The sequence below is a fragment of the Aulonocara sp. 'chitande type north' Nkhata Bay genome, linkage group LG12 (assembly GCF_057382095.1).
Source record: "Aulonocara sp. 'chitande type north' Nkhata Bay isolate Kocher_YH1m ecotype deep benthic linkage group LG12, A_spYH_male_GT1.1, whole genome shotgun sequence".
NCBI lineage: Eukaryota > Metazoa > Chordata > Actinopteri > Cichliformes > Cichlidae > Aulonocara > Aulonocara sp. 'chitande type north' Nkhata Bay.
In genome coordinates this window covers 16,829,447-16,848,546 of record NC_141355.1, presented here as the reverse complement: position 1 = coordinate 16,848,546, position 19,100 = coordinate 16,829,447, and the positions used below count along the sequence as shown (strand labels likewise).

The 19,100-nt window shown below is 40.9% G+C and overlaps 1 protein-coding gene and 1 long non-coding RNA gene across 4 annotated transcripts in view; one reads left to right on the top strand and one right to left on the bottom strand.

The window, feature by feature from the left end:
* LOC147317180 (anthrax toxin receptor 1-like) overlaps positions 1-16,620 on the top strand; it is a 29,506-nt gene extending 12,886 nt beyond the window's left edge. The window contains exons 11-17 of the mRNA XM_086313877.1: positions 3,648-3,717; positions 3,825-3,903; positions 4,055-4,150; positions 5,859-5,903; positions 7,926-8,189; positions 9,796-9,876; positions 15,116-16,620. Coding sequence (XP_086170003.1) covers positions 3,648-3,717; positions 3,825-3,903; positions 4,055-4,150; positions 5,859-5,903; positions 7,926-8,189; positions 9,796-9,876; positions 15,116-15,490 — 1,010 coding nt within the window. The 3' untranslated portion in view covers positions 15,491-16,620. The remainder of the gene's footprint in view (positions 1-3,647; positions 3,718-3,824; positions 3,904-4,054; positions 4,151-5,858; positions 5,904-7,925; positions 8,190-9,795; positions 9,877-15,115) is intronic.
* Positions 1,216-19,099, bottom strand: LOC147317179 (uncharacterized). 3 transcript variants are annotated; one of them, XR_015131811.1, is made up of 4 exons: positions 18,515-19,099; positions 16,351-16,473; positions 4,951-5,071; positions 1,216-3,394 (listed from the first exon to the last, which is right to left on the bottom strand). It is a non-coding gene; the product is annotated as an uncharacterized LOC147317179 (long non-coding RNA). The 3 variants fall into 3 exon arrangements; XR_015131812.1 differs by lacking the exon at positions 1,216-3,394 and adding an exon at positions 3,616-4,159; XR_015131810.1 differs by lacking the exons at positions 1,216-3,394; positions 4,951-5,071 and adding an exon at positions 5,087-7,348.
* Position 19,100: the final 1 nt, after the last annotated feature.

Here is a 19,100-nt window from a genome sequence, read left to right as displayed (position 1 = left end):
GACGTTGTGAAAGTCACCTAAATTACACCGGCCTGATTTTCCCAAAAGACAAACACTACGTGAGCCACACCGCTGGAGTCCTCGATGATCAAACGAGCAGCCAGGTTTTATTTATGCATTTTTTTAAACACATGGTGTAATTTTACAGTCTGGAATCAAGGTAAAAATTAAAACAGGAGATTAAGGAGAACCTGTACCACACACAAAGGAAATATCTTTAAAGTGGCTTACAGTAACGCTTCCTACTTCACATGCCGCTGCAGCTGCATGAGGTGACGGTCTAATTACAAAGCATGACAATAACCAGCATTTACATAGAATGAAATGTGTGCTCCGCGGAAGTAAGACCACTGTGACCGTTTCTACTTTCATTGTTTTTACTGTTTAAATCTACAAATTCAATGAGATGATTTTCTGGAGCTTGGATTTGAATTCTAATTGTTTTTGCATGATATTATCTAACGTCCTGTAAAACTGATGACATGGAAGCAATTTGAGCAAAATTATCTCCTCATGTCAATCCCATTACGTGGAGGTTCCTCCTCCACATTCATTCACTCCTCTAGAACCTTTGCACACAGACTTCTGGACTTTGTTTACTTTACATCAGCAGTAAGCTTTAAATGAAAAATAATATTGTCACAGTTAGCTTTCAGAGAGACAAATGTATCATTTCTTGAGAAATAATTGCTCCTTCTGATTCCTGCTCTCAGCCCTCTGCTTACTTTGCAAGTCTGGAAAAGTGTATAAAAGGAAAGCAACAACATGCAACTACATGTGTGAAGCAGATGAATCCATGTTTGGGATTTTATCCCCAGGAAAAAGTAGCAGCAAGTATAGCCAGGCGTGCAGGGACTTGGCAGTTCCTGTCCTGAGCTATTCATTGTTTTTGTGACAGATGTTGTACTGGACAACTGTGGGAAGGGTGAAAGAAGAGACAAGAAGAAATTAACACGGTTAGATGAAACGATCCACACAAGTCCTGTGTCTGTTTGATAAACTTGAAGCTACGGCTAACCTGGACCTGTCGACATGTGACCAAATCCACTCAACAGCACTTTTAAAGCTGACAGTTTGAGCCATAGCATGACACTGAATAAATGTGGTTTATGTCACACCGTTGATATAATATAAGACATTAAGGTTCAAGGTTACTTTATTTATACCCGTAGGTAAATTTGCTGTACAGAAAAAATTATTGCATTTGGCATCCCCTCACAAAACACACATTAAACCCGACAAACACATATTTGATAATTTGACAAGTGATAAAAAAAACCCCAATATAAATAAGATCAAGATTAATTCAATAAAACAGTTTTTATTGAGTTCAGTGACAGCAGCAGGGACAGCTGTTTTATCTTTGACCCACACTTTGGGACTAGAAACCTCCATCCAGAGGAGAGAAGCTGAAATTCACCCCATAAATGATGGGAGCCATTATTAAAGATTTATAAAGCCATTCCTCTGTAGCTGTTTAGAGTACAGGGAAGCCAGACAGGGCCATGACTCACATATAAGACGACTGGAGTGTCTCACTATCTGATTCAGTGAGCTTTTCTCTGTGACAGAGGTCTAACCGAACCATGCCACCAAACAAAAAGATACAACAAACTCAATAAAAGAACGATTGTTTGGGCAATGTGGAAATGAGCAAATTTCCTAAGGCACTAAATGCGCTGGTGACCCTTTAATTAAAGTGACTCCATGCCCATTTTGTTGCTTCCTAAAATCAAGAACCATATCTTCTGTTTCAGATATGTTCAGTTGAAGTTAAGACTCCTCACGCCACTGAACAAAGTCATCAATAACTAGACTGTGTGTAGTTTCACCCTCTTTAAGTAAGCTGGCAATAACATCTGCGTATTTAATGATGGCCCTGTTTTCATATCTGCTCTGACACATGTTTGTATAGAGAATGAATAATAAGCATGATAACAAACGCTCTTGGGGAGAACCTGTAGAGGAGAACGGTGGGTCAGACAGAACCCATTTATTCTCACTCTTTGTGACCTGTCAGCTAAATAGTCTAAAATCTAATCCACCAGGTTTTCCCCAACTTCAAACTGTTCTTAAAGTCTTTAGATTAAAACATTGGGGTGTAGTTTATTAAAAGCAGAGGAGAAATCAGTAAACAGAAGTCATACAAAAGTCCCTTTACTCTCTACATGTTTAGAAATCAGATTAAGTAGAGTCAATGGTGCATCCTGATAAGTTTTTTAAAGACTTTCATCACGACTGAGGTGAAGGCCTGAAGTCAGTCAGAACTTTCAGGCGACCAGCTTTAAGGACAGGAACAACGACAGCTTCTTTCCAAAGAGAGGGCACATGTTGCATTTGCAAGGATTTATTAAAAATAACCTGAAATAAAAGACTGAGTTCTCTAGCACAAGATTTAAATAGGCGGCCACTAATATTATCAGGACCGTGGCTTTTGTTAATAAGAGGTAGGAAGATTTTTGTTACCTGTGAGCAGTGTCAGTTTACTTGTTTCCTCTGGTTTACTGTCTTTAAGCTAAGCCAATCTAGCCACCTCCTGGTTTAGAAGTATGAGCATCTTATTCCTGGCAAGAAGGGGATTTCCCCCCAAGCTGAACAGAACCCTGTGATGTATGATCTTCATCTACGGTTACAATCACAGACACAGGCAGTCTGACTAAACCAATTAGACACAAATGGTTGTGCTTTACACAACGCTTTCCTGAAAACTCTCACAGTGCAGGCTGGGAAAAAAGCACAAGTAACCATCTGCGCTTTTTTGCTTTTGCAACTGTAAGATTCTTCAGAACTCAGCTGTATTTAACCAGTGTCACCGAGTTTATAGTATGGTACAGAGGATGACTAACCTCTCAAAAATCAGCCATAATCTTAAGCAATAACTCCAAATAATTAAGTGGTTGAAGATGAACTTCAGTCATCTGTCTTCACCTCCCAGTTAAACATGACCTCTCTCTGAGCTTGGGGAGTAAACAGTCTTATAAACCTTTATGACACTGACTTCGAATGCCTGCCAGAATCCTTTTATCCACCACGGATTTAAATTGTGGAAAAATGTAAGTGCAGCAAATCGTGTTTCATCAGCTCTGAGCTGGACAAAGTTTGCACTTTGCTTTCACGCTGTAAGGCCACTCTGAGTGCAAGGTGGGTGCAGAGTTGAACTCTGACATCTGTCCCAGTTCGTGGCGGCGTGGAGCTGTTTTGGCCTTGCTGCCTCCCTCTCTCGCCTCTCTTCCTCTCCCTCCTCCATTGTGTTTTTTTAGAGAAGAGCAGCCGCTTGTGTTGATTTCCTCAGTTCTGGGGTATGCTCTCGCCTTGCCAGGATAAGCAGACAGGCTTGCGCGATGATGTTTGTTGGATCCGCTTTCCTGGACAGCCAGCTGGATGAGGAGAAGACCTACATTTTGCCAGAAAAACAAAAAGTGTGGTGAAATTGTTTGTATTGGCATTCGTGAGCAGTTGTCTAATCCGTCAATAAATTCATTTTACTGCAATCTGGCAAAGAGATGTCATAAGAAACGGTGATTTGAAGGTGAAAACATGTTTCAGGAGCTGCATGTGTCCTTGAACACTGCTCACAATTCCAGTCAGGAAAGTTTGGCTCATGCTTTTGCTGTTTTTCATGACCCTTTCCCCCTCCGCTTCTCTAGTGGTGAAGCCATTGGTTGTGGAAGATACATATCTACTCTGCCCTGCCCCAGTGCTTGAAGAGGAGGGGATGTAAGTCGTATAATTTACTTAAATAAATGTGAGGTTTCAAATGAAACCCTCTGCTCTGCTTTTCAAGGTTAAAACGGGGCTGAGATATTTTTCTTTTTCTTTGCCAGGGCAGCAAATCTTTATGTCAGCATGAACGAGGGTCTCAGTTTCATCTCTAGCTCGGTCACAATTACCACCGTGAGCTGTGTGAGTACAATAAGATATAGGGGCATTTGGCCTTTAGCGGGGGCTTGGAGCAGCACAGAGTGTGGAGCTACAGACGGAACACAAAAGTGGTTTACATCCAGCGCTCTTTGTGTTCAGACAGCCTATGCTGACGTGTCTGTCTCTTTTACAGTCTGATGGGACCATCCTGGCCGTAGCTCTGCTCATCCTGATGCTGCTCCTGGTCTTGGCTCTCCTCTGGTGGTTCTGGCCTCTGTGCTGCACTGTGGTCAGTTCCCTGCAACGAAGACATGAACTCGTGCTGCTTTACAGATTGCTCTCAGCCTGCTCCTTACATTTTACATGGCTACAAAGAGTATGGGGGCTGTAGCCGAGCCATTTACGTCCTAATTGATACCACAGACAATATAGTGAAGCCTGGAGTCTGTGTATCAGTATTCCTCCTTTGGATCCTTGCATCTTGCAAAAAAAAAAAAAAAAAAAAAAAAAAAAAAGTGATACAAATTAAAACTAATATTTGATTCATTTCTTTTTAATTAATCCAAAGGTTCAAAAAACACTCAATTTTCCCAAAAAATTTAATTTTTTATGATTTAGGCTGTAAAGAGTTAATTTTTACTGGACTTTAAAAAACACTCTGTTCCTGAGGGATCTTTGTTGCTGAAGTTAGTCCACAACCAGTAAATAGTCTCGGCCATCAGGTGAACATGCGTTTAAGCAATTATACCTCTCCTAAAATTATTTGCGTTTCCAGAGGTTACTGCAGGTAACCTCCAAGTCAGTATATTCACTTAAAGAGATCTAACTTGTAGCAGATTTTTCTACCATTTATGGCTTTACTTGATTTGTTGCCAGTGGTGTGGAAACAAAAGCGTCTATAGCCTGAATGTTTTGGTTGATATCTTTGTCACTATGAAGTTTTTAAGTAGCGGGATAACTGATTCCAAGTAAAGAGTTTCTTTTTCTTTTCTTTTTTTTTTATGTACTTATGCAAAAGCCATCTGCTCAGGACTCGGTGAAAACATGTTTGTGGGATTATTTAGCATCAAGGTATTTCAGCAAACTCACTTGCTACCACATGCCCTCTGTACAAATCCGTACATCTCCTTTCAAAATCGTCACGGGCATGGTGTCTCTTCAAAATGCACTGCAGTGTTTCCACTGGAGCTGGAAACAGGAAAGCTGAGCCCTGCCAGAGAGAGATGTCAGCTTTTACAACACAGCTTTCTCTCCCTTCACTCTTTTTCTGTCCATGTCAATTCGCTTGCAAGTTGAAGTTCGTGCAGCAAGTGTGTTTGGGAAAAAACGACACTAGGTTACCAAGGGGAGTCTTTTTTTTCTTCTTCTTTTTGTTCCAGGATTTGGAAAAGAGTGCAGGAAAAAAAAAATCACAAATAAGAATCAGAGTGACTTAATTTGCCAAATGCATTTAGTGGAGATGAATCTGTCTTTATTACACCTGTGAAAAAACCCTGACGGCTCATGCAGTGAGGAAAAAGTTTATATGGGGATAGCAGCGGTGTACATTGTTGTGCATTCATCCAAGTTTTGAGTTGCATAACATCGAAGTAGATGGATAAATTGTTTTTCTTTCCCTATTTATGTGATACTAACTAACGTATAAATACTATAAAAGTTATCCATAAAACTAAAAAGGCATAATGTGGCATTTATGAGGTTGTTACTCTTCTCTTGCTTTAACCAGCAACCTCAAGGCAAAAAAATCTGGATAGCAGGTTTCTAGGTCAGCGCCTTGCTCTTGTAAGTCGTAGAGACTAAGAGGGAAAACATTTCTCAGTCATTTGCTGTTGTGTAGCCACGTCACTGTGCATAAAGCGCGCATTGTTCTGACACGCAAAAAGCATTTTCAAACATGTCTCTGCGACTTCTGTCATCTCCTGATGTTAAACAATGCTCTCCATCTTTTTCTTCCCATTCACTCTGCTTTTTCTTCCCCTCTTTTATTTCGCCCACAGATCATCCACGAACCACCACCACCGCCAGCTGTGGAGGATAGTTCGGTAGGAGCTTCACAATCTCCGCCTCCTATCTGTTTTGTCAAGACTGAAAAAGAGTGCTTGTGATTTAAGACTTCGACAGCTGCCAGCGTTTAGCTTATGTAATTGTTAGAGTGACAGCGTAAACCTCAATGACCACACGGCGTCACTGACTTTCCAGCTTTAAACTTTCAACACTCGTTTTCTGATTCATTTGACGAGAGTTAACGCCCTCTCAGAACAACGGCATCGTGACTTTTACAGCACCCCACCACACACACACACACCATTTCTGCTGTTTGTAAGAGCACTGCTGTTGTGTCCAAGACTTTAATTTATGCCTTTAAAAAATTATAACCATTTGGACCTGCAGTAAGAAGTTTAAAAACTCAATAATAATAACTCAATAACTCAAAAACATAATTTCAATTTAGTTTTAAGATCAAACCGCAAGTCCAAATGACTCGATTCAATACAGTTTAACGGTCCTCAAACACGCTGCTGCAGCTGTGGGACGTATCAGGCTGCATCTGTTTGCACAAAATTAAACAGAAAATTAGGTTTAACTGCTGAATTTAAATGCCAGTGACATCCACGGCCTCAAAGACTGCTTTTATTACGGTCTCCTCTGTGCGACATCCTGGTAGGATACGAGACAGACAGGGTGTATTAAAGAGCTGAAACATCACAAGTTTGGCTAGTGGGCTTTTTCATTTCCTTTGATCAGACAAACTAGAGCAATGGGGACATAATGACAGCTCAGGGATAGGAAGGACAGAGAGAGAGGGGCATTCATTCCAGTTTGCCTGGTAACAAATAAGAGAGCAGTTGTGTGCAAAAGTCTTGTGCCACTCCTCTTTCTTTATATTTTGCTTCCAAGAGGGGCTATTTTGTCATAGTTTTCTTGAGCAATAGTTCTCCAGGCTTTCTTTGGAAATTGGCAGGGAACCATTTTTTAAACTGTATCTTTTGGCACTTTGTTACAACAGCCTGTGGCAAAAACACAGAAATATTCCTGTTTCATAAAACATGCCAAAGATAATACAGTGTTACAGGCATAAAATAGTATTTTTCATGAACAAGAGGATTCAAAAAGAGTTACACTTGGTATATCTCTGCATGTTGTGCAGTGTGTCCTTGAAAAATTTGAGGAAACTGGACACGAAAGGGACATCTGCAGCAGATGGGCAGTATCTGGAAATGTCCTCAAGAAATAGGGAAAAAGACCTGACACAGGATCCGAGAGATGCATCTGGCACATCAGTCGATCCGTCTACTGTTCACTGAAGCGCCATCAGAATTCATCTCAGTGAAAGGGTGGCAGTCGAGAGTGAGGAATCCAAATTTGTTCAAATTATCGTCAGTGCTTATGAAGTGAGTGAGTGCCTACAGCATCTGTAAAACACGTGGAAGCTCTGTCATGGTTTGGTGATGCATTTCAGCCAGTGGCGCTGGGCAGCTTGTCAAAACTGATGGAAATACAAACACAAAAAAAAACAACCATCAGATTTTGATCCACTGTGCCATATCATCTAGAAAGCATCAAATTGGCAGCAGCTTCATTTTTCATCATGACAATGACCCCAAACACACTGCCAATGCAGTAAAAGTGTACCTGGATAGAAAAAACACACAATGGAACACGATCAGTCATCGGTTCCACATTATTGAAGCAGAGTGGGATCTTCTTGACAGAGAATGGAACAAAAGGCAGGAAAGCTTATTTAAGACACTTCAGGCTGTGTTGAAGAATAAAGGCGATCATACCAAATATTGACTTTTAAGCTTGTTAGAACTGTCAAAACTCTTTTTTTGCCTTATATACTGGATTTCCATGCATGTGAGTTAGCAGATGTTTAAATAAATTGCTCCTCCTATTTCGCTTTTTCCTAGAAATGTGTGAAGAAATAAGGGGCGGGCCAGGACCTTTTGCACAGTACTGAATGTTTACTGCCTCTTAGTTCAAGCTAAGGGGTGATAAACATTGGTGAAATGGTTAAACAACAAATACATTTAAAAAAAACATTTCCTGTTGCTCTCCCACAGGATGATGAGGACTTTGAAGCCCCCAAGAAGAAATGGCCGACTGTTGATGCCTCCTACTATGGAGGAAGAGGCGTAGGGGGGATCAAAAGGATGGAGGTTCGCTGGGGTGAGAAAGGCTCCACTGAAGAAGGAGCAAAGCTGGAGAAGGCCAAAAATGCCAAAGTGAAGATGCCTGACCAGGAGTATGTGTCACCACCCCCTCGGGTTCTTAACAATGGCATGCAGAAACCGCCGGCGCCACGCAACTGGTACTCACCCATTAAGGTAGGGGGGGGTATATATATATATGATTACTCATTAGGAACTACTGAGAAACTCAGTATGATGCTTCACTAAGGGAACACAAACAGTAGGCAATGGTGAAGATTATTTCACCATTGCTTACTGATTACTGAAAACCATTGCCCCAGATGGTTTTCAGTAATCAATATCTAAGACTACATTTGTAAATTAAAGCTTTGATGCTGTGTAAAATGTAAATATGAAACAAAATCTCATCTAACAGTATTTTATTCACGACAGAACATAGTTGAATTTTTCGTTTCATGATGCTCCAAATGTTTTTAAATTGGTGGAAAGATCTGGTCTGCAGGCGGACTAATTCAGAACCCAGACTCTTCATCTATGATGCCACGCTTTTCTAATAGACGTATGGAGTTTGGGATTATAGTGATATATGGAAGATCTTCTCTGAAAAACACTTTATCTGGATGGGAGTGTATGTAAAACATGTACAGGCCTTTCTGCATTGTTGGTGCCTTTCCAAATGTATGTTCCTAATACCACAGGCACCAGTGCAACTCTATATCATCAGAGATGCAGGCTTTTGAACTCAACGCTGATAACAAACTGGACCCCTCTCCTCTTTAGTTCGAAGGACACGGAGTGCATGTTTTCCAAAAATAATTTGACCACAGAACAGTTTTCCGCTTTCACTTTTTTTTTTTAAAAGATGTGTTTCTGCCATCAAATTCAAAACGAGCTAATATTAAAAAAAAAAAAAAAAAAAAAAAATAGTAAAATGTCTCACTTTAAACATCTAATACGTTTTCAGCACCCGAACATTTTTGGAACGGAGTTTTACAATAATGTCCTGAGTCAGACGTGATCATGGAAGTACTGAGGAACAGCTTATCACTGTTGTCCTGAATCATTCCTCACAAGTGTTACCTAAACAACTTAAAGCAAACAGGATATGAGTTTTAACTGAGCCACATAAAAATGAGTAAATACTGGAGAATTTGAGAGTTATTAGTTTAAAAAGTATTTGAAGTGTGGGAATCATGGTTTTTAACAGCTCTGATGGGGCGCATACTACATATAACACAGCATCTGTCACAGATTACTTCATGCTAATCTGGCTGAGGATATGTTAGTACGAGTATGGTGTTTTGGTGAAAATAGCCCGAGATGTGTTCGGGTATTAAAGCTTAGGTGACAATTGGCACACGGCTCCATTCCTCCAGGACCAGCGTGGGGTTAAAGGAGTCTTTCTGAAGTCTTCCCAGTCAGCAGGGGATTGCTAATAGAAACCAGACTTCTGTTGGACTGACCTCCAGAGAGAAAGGCTCCACAGCCAGGAGTTTTTGTGAGCAAAAACAGCTGCATTTTTTCTGCTCTTATCCTCAAAGTATTTGCTGTGTCTGAAAAGTATGAAGAGCCAACTTACAGTGGACTGAAACCATTTCACTGTGTCGCTTTGAGATAAATGGATGAATTAAACGATACATTAAACTGCAGCTGAAGTCACTTGTGTGAAAAAGAAGACAAAAAAAAAAAAAAAAAAAAAACAAGGGTTGGAAGCAGAAACCAATGTTTTGTAGGATTTTACATTCTCTTAAACATTTTGGTCTCTTCTCTGTTTCCACAGAGCAAACTGGATGCATTGTGGGTGCTTTTAAGAAAAGGCTACGACCGTGTGTCTGTAATGAGACCTCATCCAGGTGACAAGGTAAGAGCAACACCAACCCTGCACTGGCATGCACTGAGCGTGCATTGTAAATCGTTCTGCATTTCACAGGCTGACGTCAGGCTTGGCTGTGCATTAACTTCTGGCAAATGAAAATTAGCAATTGAAACGATTGTATGTGAAAATGTTGAGAAAATGGACCAGCTGTAAGCAATGAAGTGTGCACAGCGAGACTCATGGGAAAAGTTGCAGTGGGATTGGATTTAGACTGCTACAGTACGCAGCAATGTAAAAGCGTCTGGTGAAGTCATTATGAAAAAACAAAATGAAATTCCTCAAAGACCAGCTGCAGTGGGGGTGACAGTGCAGTGACCGCTGCAGCTGGAAGCTAACATGAAGTCAGAGACAGTAGAGTCTGTATGCGGTGAAAAACGGGAATTATGTGTCTAAAAATGTCACCGCAAGCGTTTATGTAATGATTCACATTTCTCTGGGTCAGAGTGTTGATCTAAAACCATTACCCTCACAGGGTGAAAAGACATTTCTGGCACATTTAAACAATCATTTTTTACATTTTCTAGAATTTTCTCTGTAACTACTGTAACTCCTAAGTGTTTTGAGTAAATCTAAAGTACACTGAGCTAGTTTCAGATTTGACTCAATAACAACCCAGACAGGATTTGCTGCTAGAAGACAGGCCTTTAAATGCCATTCCAGGGAGGAGCTGCTCCTATTGTTTGCACAGAGCTGTATAAGGTGACACACAGCCGTGTTGAAACATAAAGGAGAATTTTGAAGATGAGAGTAGGAAGCAATATTAGTAGCCCACCTTTCTTTTATTTTAAACTTCTAGTGAGAATACCAGTTACTCCCAGTTACTACAGTTAATACCAGTTATGCATGCTTTTAAACCCATGTTTTTGTAATGTTATGCATATGCATATTATAAACTCAACAGCCATTTTGTTAAGTACAGCTGCTCAGCTGTTTATTAATTCACATATCTAATCAGTCAGTCATGCAGCAACTGATTTAGGCATGCAGACATGGTGATCTACTCAAAACCATCAGAATTGCCCGAAAAAGAATAAAATACCCAGTGAGCAGCAGTTCTCTGCGGAAAATGAAAACGCCTTGTTGATGTCAGAGGAGAACTCCCAGACTGATAGGAAGGCAACAATAACTCAGCTAACCATTTGTTATAACAAAGGTATGCAGAAGAGCATCTCTGGAAGCACAGCACACATATCTTAAAACAGATTTAGTTTATAGCAGCTGAAGACCACAGCAGCAGCAGCCGGTGCCATCCCTGTAAGCTGAGAATAAGAATCTAAGGCCACAATTCACATGTTGTCTCAGTTTTTGCAGGGACATTTAAATCGCATGTACTGAATTCTGCATAAACATCATGAAAGCCTCGATCCATCCAGTCCTGTATGAATGATTCTGGTGGAACTCTGGTGATGTAATAGTACCGGGGATATTTTCTTGGAGCATTTTCGGACCAGAGCGTACCCATCATCTGACAGCAGGATGACACGACACATCACAAACCTCAAATGATCTCAAAATGACTTCTTAAACATAATGAGTTCATGAAACTCCAGTGGCCTTAACAATTAGCAGATCTCAATCAAATAAAGCATCTTTGGAATGTGGTGAAACAGGAGATTCACATTAATCTGCAGCAACTGTGTGATATTGTCATGGTAATGTGGACTAAAATCTCTGAGGAGTGCTTCCAGCACCTTGCTGAATCTATGCCATGTAGAATTAAAGCAGTTCTAAAGGCAAACAGCAGACCAACCAGTTACTAACAAGTTCAGCAAAGCTCACCAGTATAGTCCATAGTTCATTTTTTGGCAGCTATAATGTAATTTTTTACTTTGATGCAAAAATCCTAATGTTGATACTTTATGCAGTTACAATAGAAATATAATTGTTTGGCATGAATAAGCCTCTGGAATTTTCAGACTGATGTGTTATTATACGGTCAGGTTTCTTCATCTTCATCAGTGCAGTTATGCAGCATTTCCTTAAAGAGATACACTGACAGTCCAGCAAGACCCTCATTTCATGCTGAGGAGGATGGGAAATTACATCTCAAGGCAAACTTATCAGGATTCATACTTTAAACTATTTCTTAGCCTCCTTTGCTGTATTTTTTGTCTTGAAGTGAGCCAGATGTTTTTAGAGGGTAAAAGGTCTGGTATGTAGGTGAGCCACTTTAGCAATCAGGCTTGTTTTCTACAGTCATGGTGTTGTAATACATGCAAAATGCAGTTTGGCACTGTTCTGATAAAATAATCAAGGTGTTTCCTGATTAAAAACAAACAAACAAGAAATAAGTGTTCTTTTTTCTTTGCATGATAGAGTTTTAACTTGTAATTGTGGATGCAACGAGCCTGAGCAGCCGATTTCACCCTGTTTTACTTCAGCCTCAGCCTGTCTGCGATGCTCTTTTGTGCCCGAGAGGCATTTTATAATAAGCTTTCAAGCTTATTCTAAAATATTATACAGGATATTTAGAACTAACTAGGCAGCTCATTCTCTTGACAGTACTTTTTGCATTATGCAGTTTATGGACGTTTTAACCAGCACTCAGCTCACTGAGAAACAAAGTGTCGAAGTGTGTCTTCCTCACTATAAAAGCTTTTCATTAGCTTACTGGAAAAGAAAAATACTTGTTTGTACTTTCTGACCAGTGAACACTTTCTGAGCAGAAAGCTTGTTCTGATTGCAATTAGGAGTCTATTTTAAAAGCCTTTTTATAAATGAGTGCAGCAGCGGGGAGGAGGAAGCCAGCCGATCCAGTTGTTGCTGGAGAAAAACCCTGTTACGTGTCGCTTTTGTGAGCCTTAAAGACTGGGGTCTTTTCAGTAATTAAAAATAAAATCAGAGGACGTAACACAGCAGGTTACTGGGCTACTGAACCATCACATATTTCAGTAGTGACTGACTGGGAATGTAGATACAAGTATGATACAGTCCGGGAGCCCAAGAGACATAAGGATCTATGATATTCAGTATAAGATGAACTGTACAACATGCAGCATTTGGCCTATTTCTTTTCCCCCAACAGTCATTTCTCCTCAGTGTTAAATAAGAAACACATTCCTTATCAGCCTATTGCAACTCCTGGGTCGACTGAGTGCAGCTGCTCCAGGGGTGTAACTTGTTTCTGGAGTATGATGATGATGTATATCTCCCTTTAATGACCTCACTTCATTTTGAATGGGCGTAAATGATGGCAGGTCAAGTTGTCCAATGAAATAGGTGCATAGCTTCTCAAAATTTAAGCTGGGACTGAGAATTACAGCACATTTTTTAAGGTCTGCTGACATTAAAATACACATTATGTAGCTGTGTACTGACAACAGGAAAAGGCTTTTGTGAGAGTGAGTTCATTCAGTTGTCAAAGCAGGAAAGTGTGTGTTTTGTCAAAGAAAGTTCAGAAAAGTGGAGACATTGGTTCTTCACCCTTCAAATTCTGAAGTTATTGTTTGATCAAATGAAAAAAAGAGCAGCAGATAAATTTAAAAAATGTCATAGATCCTATGTTTTTAGTTAGTACTAACGTTCTCAAACTTAGAATTAATTAATTAAAAATATAGGAGCTGGCACCACTTTGTGGAAGCTACTGTGTTGCCCCACTTTCTTGAATGCAATGGCTGAGATGGATATAAGACTATTTTCCCAAAATATGTTGCACCCGAAATGTGAATTCTTACCTATGTTTTATCATCTAAGAAGGGGTACTCCTCAACAAACAAGCCAGAATGCAAAAGAAAAGAGAAAACTCTTCCTCTAACTCTTCCAGGGTAATCTCCTGAACTGAAGATGTGGCTCTAACACATAAAAATGTGCATAAACATCCTTATTTATTCCAGATATTGTCACAATTACTTATTTGGGGGCGATCGTGGCTCAAGAGTTGGGCGTTCGCCTTGTAATCGGAAGGTTGCCGGTTCGAGCCCCGGCTTGGACAGTCTCGGTCGTTGTGTCCTTGGGCAAGACACTTCACCCGTTGCCTACTGGTGGTGGTCAGAGGGCCCGGTGGCGCCAGTGTCCGGCAGCCTCGCCTCTGTCAGTGCGCCCCAGGGTGGCTGTGGCTACAATGTAGCTTGCCATCACCAGTGTGTGAATGTGTGCGTGAATGGGTGGATGACTGGATATGTAAAGCGCTTTGGGGTCCTTAGGGACTAGAAAAGCGCTATATAAATACAGGCCATTTACCATTTACCATTTATTTTCAGCAGATTTGAAATGTGACTCTCCTGTGTCCAGATACTGAGCTAGCTAAACAAAAACAGCAGCTGGTTATAAATGTGGTTACCACCAACAAGCCTATGAGTGTCCTTGAAGCAAACATGAATCTTACTTTCTCTGTGACAAGAAGTTTGATTCTCACATCATATGAGAGTTTATTTGCTACGTGCCAGAGTCACACAATGTTAGATCTACTTCAAAGATAGTTTCACTAATGCCAGCTAACAGAGGCTAACAGTAGCTAACAGAGGCTAACAGTAGCATTTACCAACAGACAAGGTAAGGATATCCTCAACAACTCAGTATCAGTGTCACTGGTCAAAAGTGAGCTTCAACAACAGACCGACTCATATCTGACTACTTTCAGAAAGTTTTACAGCCTCATCCAGAGTAAATAGATGTAGATATTTTTCACTCTGCATATTGAAAGCCGAGATAAACAGACTGACAGATTGCAAAATATGTTCATGCAGATCTGATCTGCTTTTTAGCCACGATTTATTGCACAAAGTTGATATTATTCAAATAGTATGTTAAAATATAGTACTTGCACTTTATGGCAGTAGTTTATGAATGTATGAAATTTTGCTTTGGCTCTTAGAAAATGCAAATATCATCTTATTGTTCTGAAATGTCGTATTAGACTTCAAGCTAGCTGCTGAGACAATAAAATCATTAATAAAGTTTTTATAGTGAATATACGCTAAGTAAGCAGTAGGGTCAACACAGTGAGATTTTTTTTTTATGCAACCTTAGAGGTCACACCTTGTTGGATCATCAAAAGAAAGCAGGTTTAGGCAAATGTTTTATGAGCCTCACTTTTCAAACCCATAGGCTAAATCCATCTTCTATATACAGGCTGTGATGTGAGCCAGACCTTTTCCTTTCTGTCATTTAGACTCAATGTCTGAATTTTCATTGTGAATTTTTGCCTTGGATTGAACAATTAATGGAAAAAAATTTAACGTTTGCCACTTTGCTAACAAAATCTGAACTCTGTTTAATTTTATAGGGCAGATGCATGAACTTCACCCGTGTAAAATCCCCCCCTAGCTACCCACACTTCAACAATCACCCATCTCCCATCTACAACCCGCCTGGCAGGAATCCACCTCCACCGCAGGGCACCCTACCACCGACTCCCAGCGCGCCACCCTTCTCCTCGCTGCCTCCAACCCCTCCACCCATTTCCACCCCTCCCCCTTACACACCACCTCCCAACCGGGCTCTTCCTCCAACCACCTTGCACATACCCGCCCCACCGGCGCTCTCACCCACGCCTCCGCCCTGCGCTAGCCCAACCGGCTTGCTGCCACCTCTTCCCCAGGGACCCCCTCCTGGACGAGCCCCTCCACCTGCCCGCCCTCCGCCTCGCCCTGGCCTGTAGAAGTCTGGTGGGAGACAGGAGGTGGTCACACAAGACTGAAAAACATAATCCAGAGTTCCACCAGCACATAGCCATCTTTGATTGTAACTACGAGTGAGGTGCAACAAGGTGCCAACCTCAGCAGGCTGTAGCCTTTCAGACTTGTGACGAGGAGGAGCGAGAACTTGTTTTCAGCTATTTGTCTACTTTTGTACACATCTAGCCCAACAGTGCAATTGCTTGGATGCTTGAATTACATAGACATTCCCTATAAATGAGATCACGCAGGCCGGCTCAAAAACATTTGACTGAAGACTGTATGAATTCTGACCGAGCAGAGGATCAACAGCTTGTACTAACAGCTTTATACACAGGCCCTAGAGAAGGAGTACAGTTGTCTTCTGAATGGCCATGTCACTAAAATAAATGCCACTGTAAAGTTCCTGTTTTATATAAGAGAAAAGAAAAACACTCATCCTGCAAATGTTCCACATACAGAGTAAGGATGATGCAGAGGCATCTGAAAACAATCCTTTTTTTAAATCCTTGAATGTTTGCATGCAAAAGTGCTCGAACCATCGTTTGTAGTTTTTTAACATTTGTACTTGTTTTTATACATTTGTAAATACTTTCATTTTTTACTTTGTACTTGTGTAGACCACACTCTTCATTTTGGGGAAAGAAAGACAATCATCGGTGATGACGGCATGGACAGTAAGTGTACTGAAACAGCAATGCAATGTATCTGAACTTCCAGTGTTCAACTCCTGACTCGCAAACTATTTTCATCCAACCTAATGTGAGCCATGTCTGGCCCGTTTTCTGTGCTCATTGGTGTAAACAGTAAATTTGGCTTTACCAGATGTATGGCTGGAACTGACCTGACCAAGATGACTGTAATTACAGCTGTAGGTAAGCGCTGCATAGGATCTGTCTGTTAAGATGAGGGTAACTCTGGGAATCAGGGAAAAGCTTTGCACATCGTCTTACTCGTCCACCTACGGCTTCAAAAAAAGTTGTACATTATTAATGCAAATAAGCGTGCTCTGTTATATGTGTGCTGTACATTGATGAGTCAGTAAACAATCTTGTTTTACTTTTTTTTGCAGAAAGTCTTTAATTCCTCTGAGAATAAAATACGATGGAAGCCATTTCGTGGATGTTGATATGAAGCTTTTACTCTCATCACGTCACGGTTAGCAATCCCGTCAGTACTGTACAGTAAACACAGACTGGTGTGTGATTCATTTAAAAAGCAAGGAAGCAGTTTAGCTACATAAAATCTGACTCCGTCTTCTTATTCTTTTCTTCAGATGCTAATTTGAAAAACATTCTGTTTTACTTCCGGGCAGCAAAAGCAGCAACTGATCCACATGTTTACTGTGTATGCTTTCATCAAGAGTCTGTAAAGCCTTTAATGCATTTAGCTGGATATTCCCTCAAGTCACTTTTTATCCACAGGGCTCCTTTAAACAATATTCTGTACCTCCCAAACTAAATGTACAGCTGTTCTGTTCTCATTTACCTACTGACATTACCACTGCGTGAATGTCTGCAGGCCCTTACTCATTCCTTGTGACAGAAAAACAGAGAAGAGAATACTTCATGTGCAGCAAACTCATTCAAGATGTTAATATATTGCATTATGTTACAACACGAATAGGGGAGCCATCTTGGAAAATATTTGAAACAATCTAATCCTCAGGAAATATGCATGGGCTGCAGAAATGAAAAAGCCTGTCGAGGGTGATGACATCATGATGATCTGGGAATAACAAAGAGGACAGAATCAAATCAAAGGGCAGATTTTATAGTAGAATTTCGGGCAAATTTTAAACTTTGTTGCTGTTGCTAACCTCTGTTTCTAAAGTAAATCACATAAACTCATTGGCCACTTTGTTAGGTACACCTGTTCAACTGCTCGTTAACACAAATATCTAATCAGGCGTTCACATAGCAGCAACTCTGTGCATTTAGGCATTTAGACATGGTTAAGACGACCTGGTGTAGCCCAAACAGAGCACCAGAATGAAGAAGAGAGGTGGTTTCAGTGATTTTGTATGTGGAAGGGTTGTTGGTGTCAGATGGGCTCGACTGAATAACTCAGAAACAATTGATCTACTGAGACCTTTCTGCACAGCCACGTCTAAAGTTTACAAGGACTACAATCTGGAAAAAAATAAAATAAAAATCAGTCTAATGTCTTCAAATACAAGCATCTCATTAGAATACAAACAGCAGAATGTAAAATGGGTTCTTGTAAATCATTTGGTAGAAAATGTTTGATGGTTATCAAAAGCAGCCATGAATTGCCAGACAGTAAACATGTAAATGTAACTGAATATTCATTAGATTTTCAAAATAAAATTACCAGCATTTTAACTGACGCTTCAGGTTTAATGTTCACTGCTGCTGGCTCAAACTGACTAACCCTAATGAAGCAGATTTGAACAATTACATCATTAGGTTTGTTCATTTGGTGATCAAACATGATGTTTCTGGTAGTCCACAGTAGTTGGATTTTAAATAGCAACTTAAAAAGATCCAACTGCTGATAAACAAGGAGACCTAACCTAAAAGAAGATAAAGAGGACACAGCTGTTTATTGCACTTTGACTTGGCGCCGTCAGGAAACATCTAGATACCGGGTGAACCTGCTGATTGCTCCCCTGCCCTTATTATGCAGAAGATGCTAAACTTTTAAGAAAAGATAAACACAATATCAAGTCTTGACAAGATCGTATAAACGACTACAGTTACAGAAACTCAGGTTTCTGCTTTTGGTTTTTCAGGACGTTTAGGCATAGAGGAATCATGGTTAATGTTCATGGTTAGAGATGCGCATTTCCTGTGATAACACCTAATTCCTGCCCCTCTAACAAGAGGCCTGCAGCAGAGAAAATCCGTTCTCCTTACGACACCAAGCTGTCTGCAATTAAAGTCACAACAGCTGCTAACACTTATTCAGCCCCACTGATAAAAGCTGCAGTGACGCTTTGATTTATAAGAACTAGCAAAGTCTGGCTCCTACACAGAGGATGTTACCTGCTTCACACGATGCTCTTTATAGATGAGAAACTGCCCAGGACGCTCCCCATGCTCGGACAATGGAGGCTGTTACTGCTGAAAGCCGTGGTTACTTTCCATAATTACTCCACAGCTGCGTGTGAGGCCGCCGTTGTGGTTAGTTTCTGCAATGAAATCCTTCTGAGAGCTGCACTTGCTTTCACCAGGAGCTTGACTCTTTACCTCTCAGTCTTGCTGAAACTGAACACGTTCATCAGGCAGAAGCTAGCAGGTGTGCTCCTGGCACGTGAAGACTTGGACCAACATGCATGCTCAAGCTGCTGCTCCACCTGGCCTCCATCGCACACCTTGAGAAATTACAGCTGCCCTCCGAGTGGCTGTGGAGGAAGGAGATCTGCAGAGCCCTTAAAGCCAATCAAGGCAGTGCTGCTTGTGCTGCCCGCGCTCTGCCGCTTCTCACTATCTCTGTGTTTGATGTCCTTTGCTCTCGTTCAAGTGGCAGTTTCACTCCTGCCTTGTCTGTGGAGCAACCTCAGACGCTGCGTCTCCACTGTGACAGCTCTACGTGAGAGCATCAGACCGATAGTGTCCGTCTTCCTGGAGT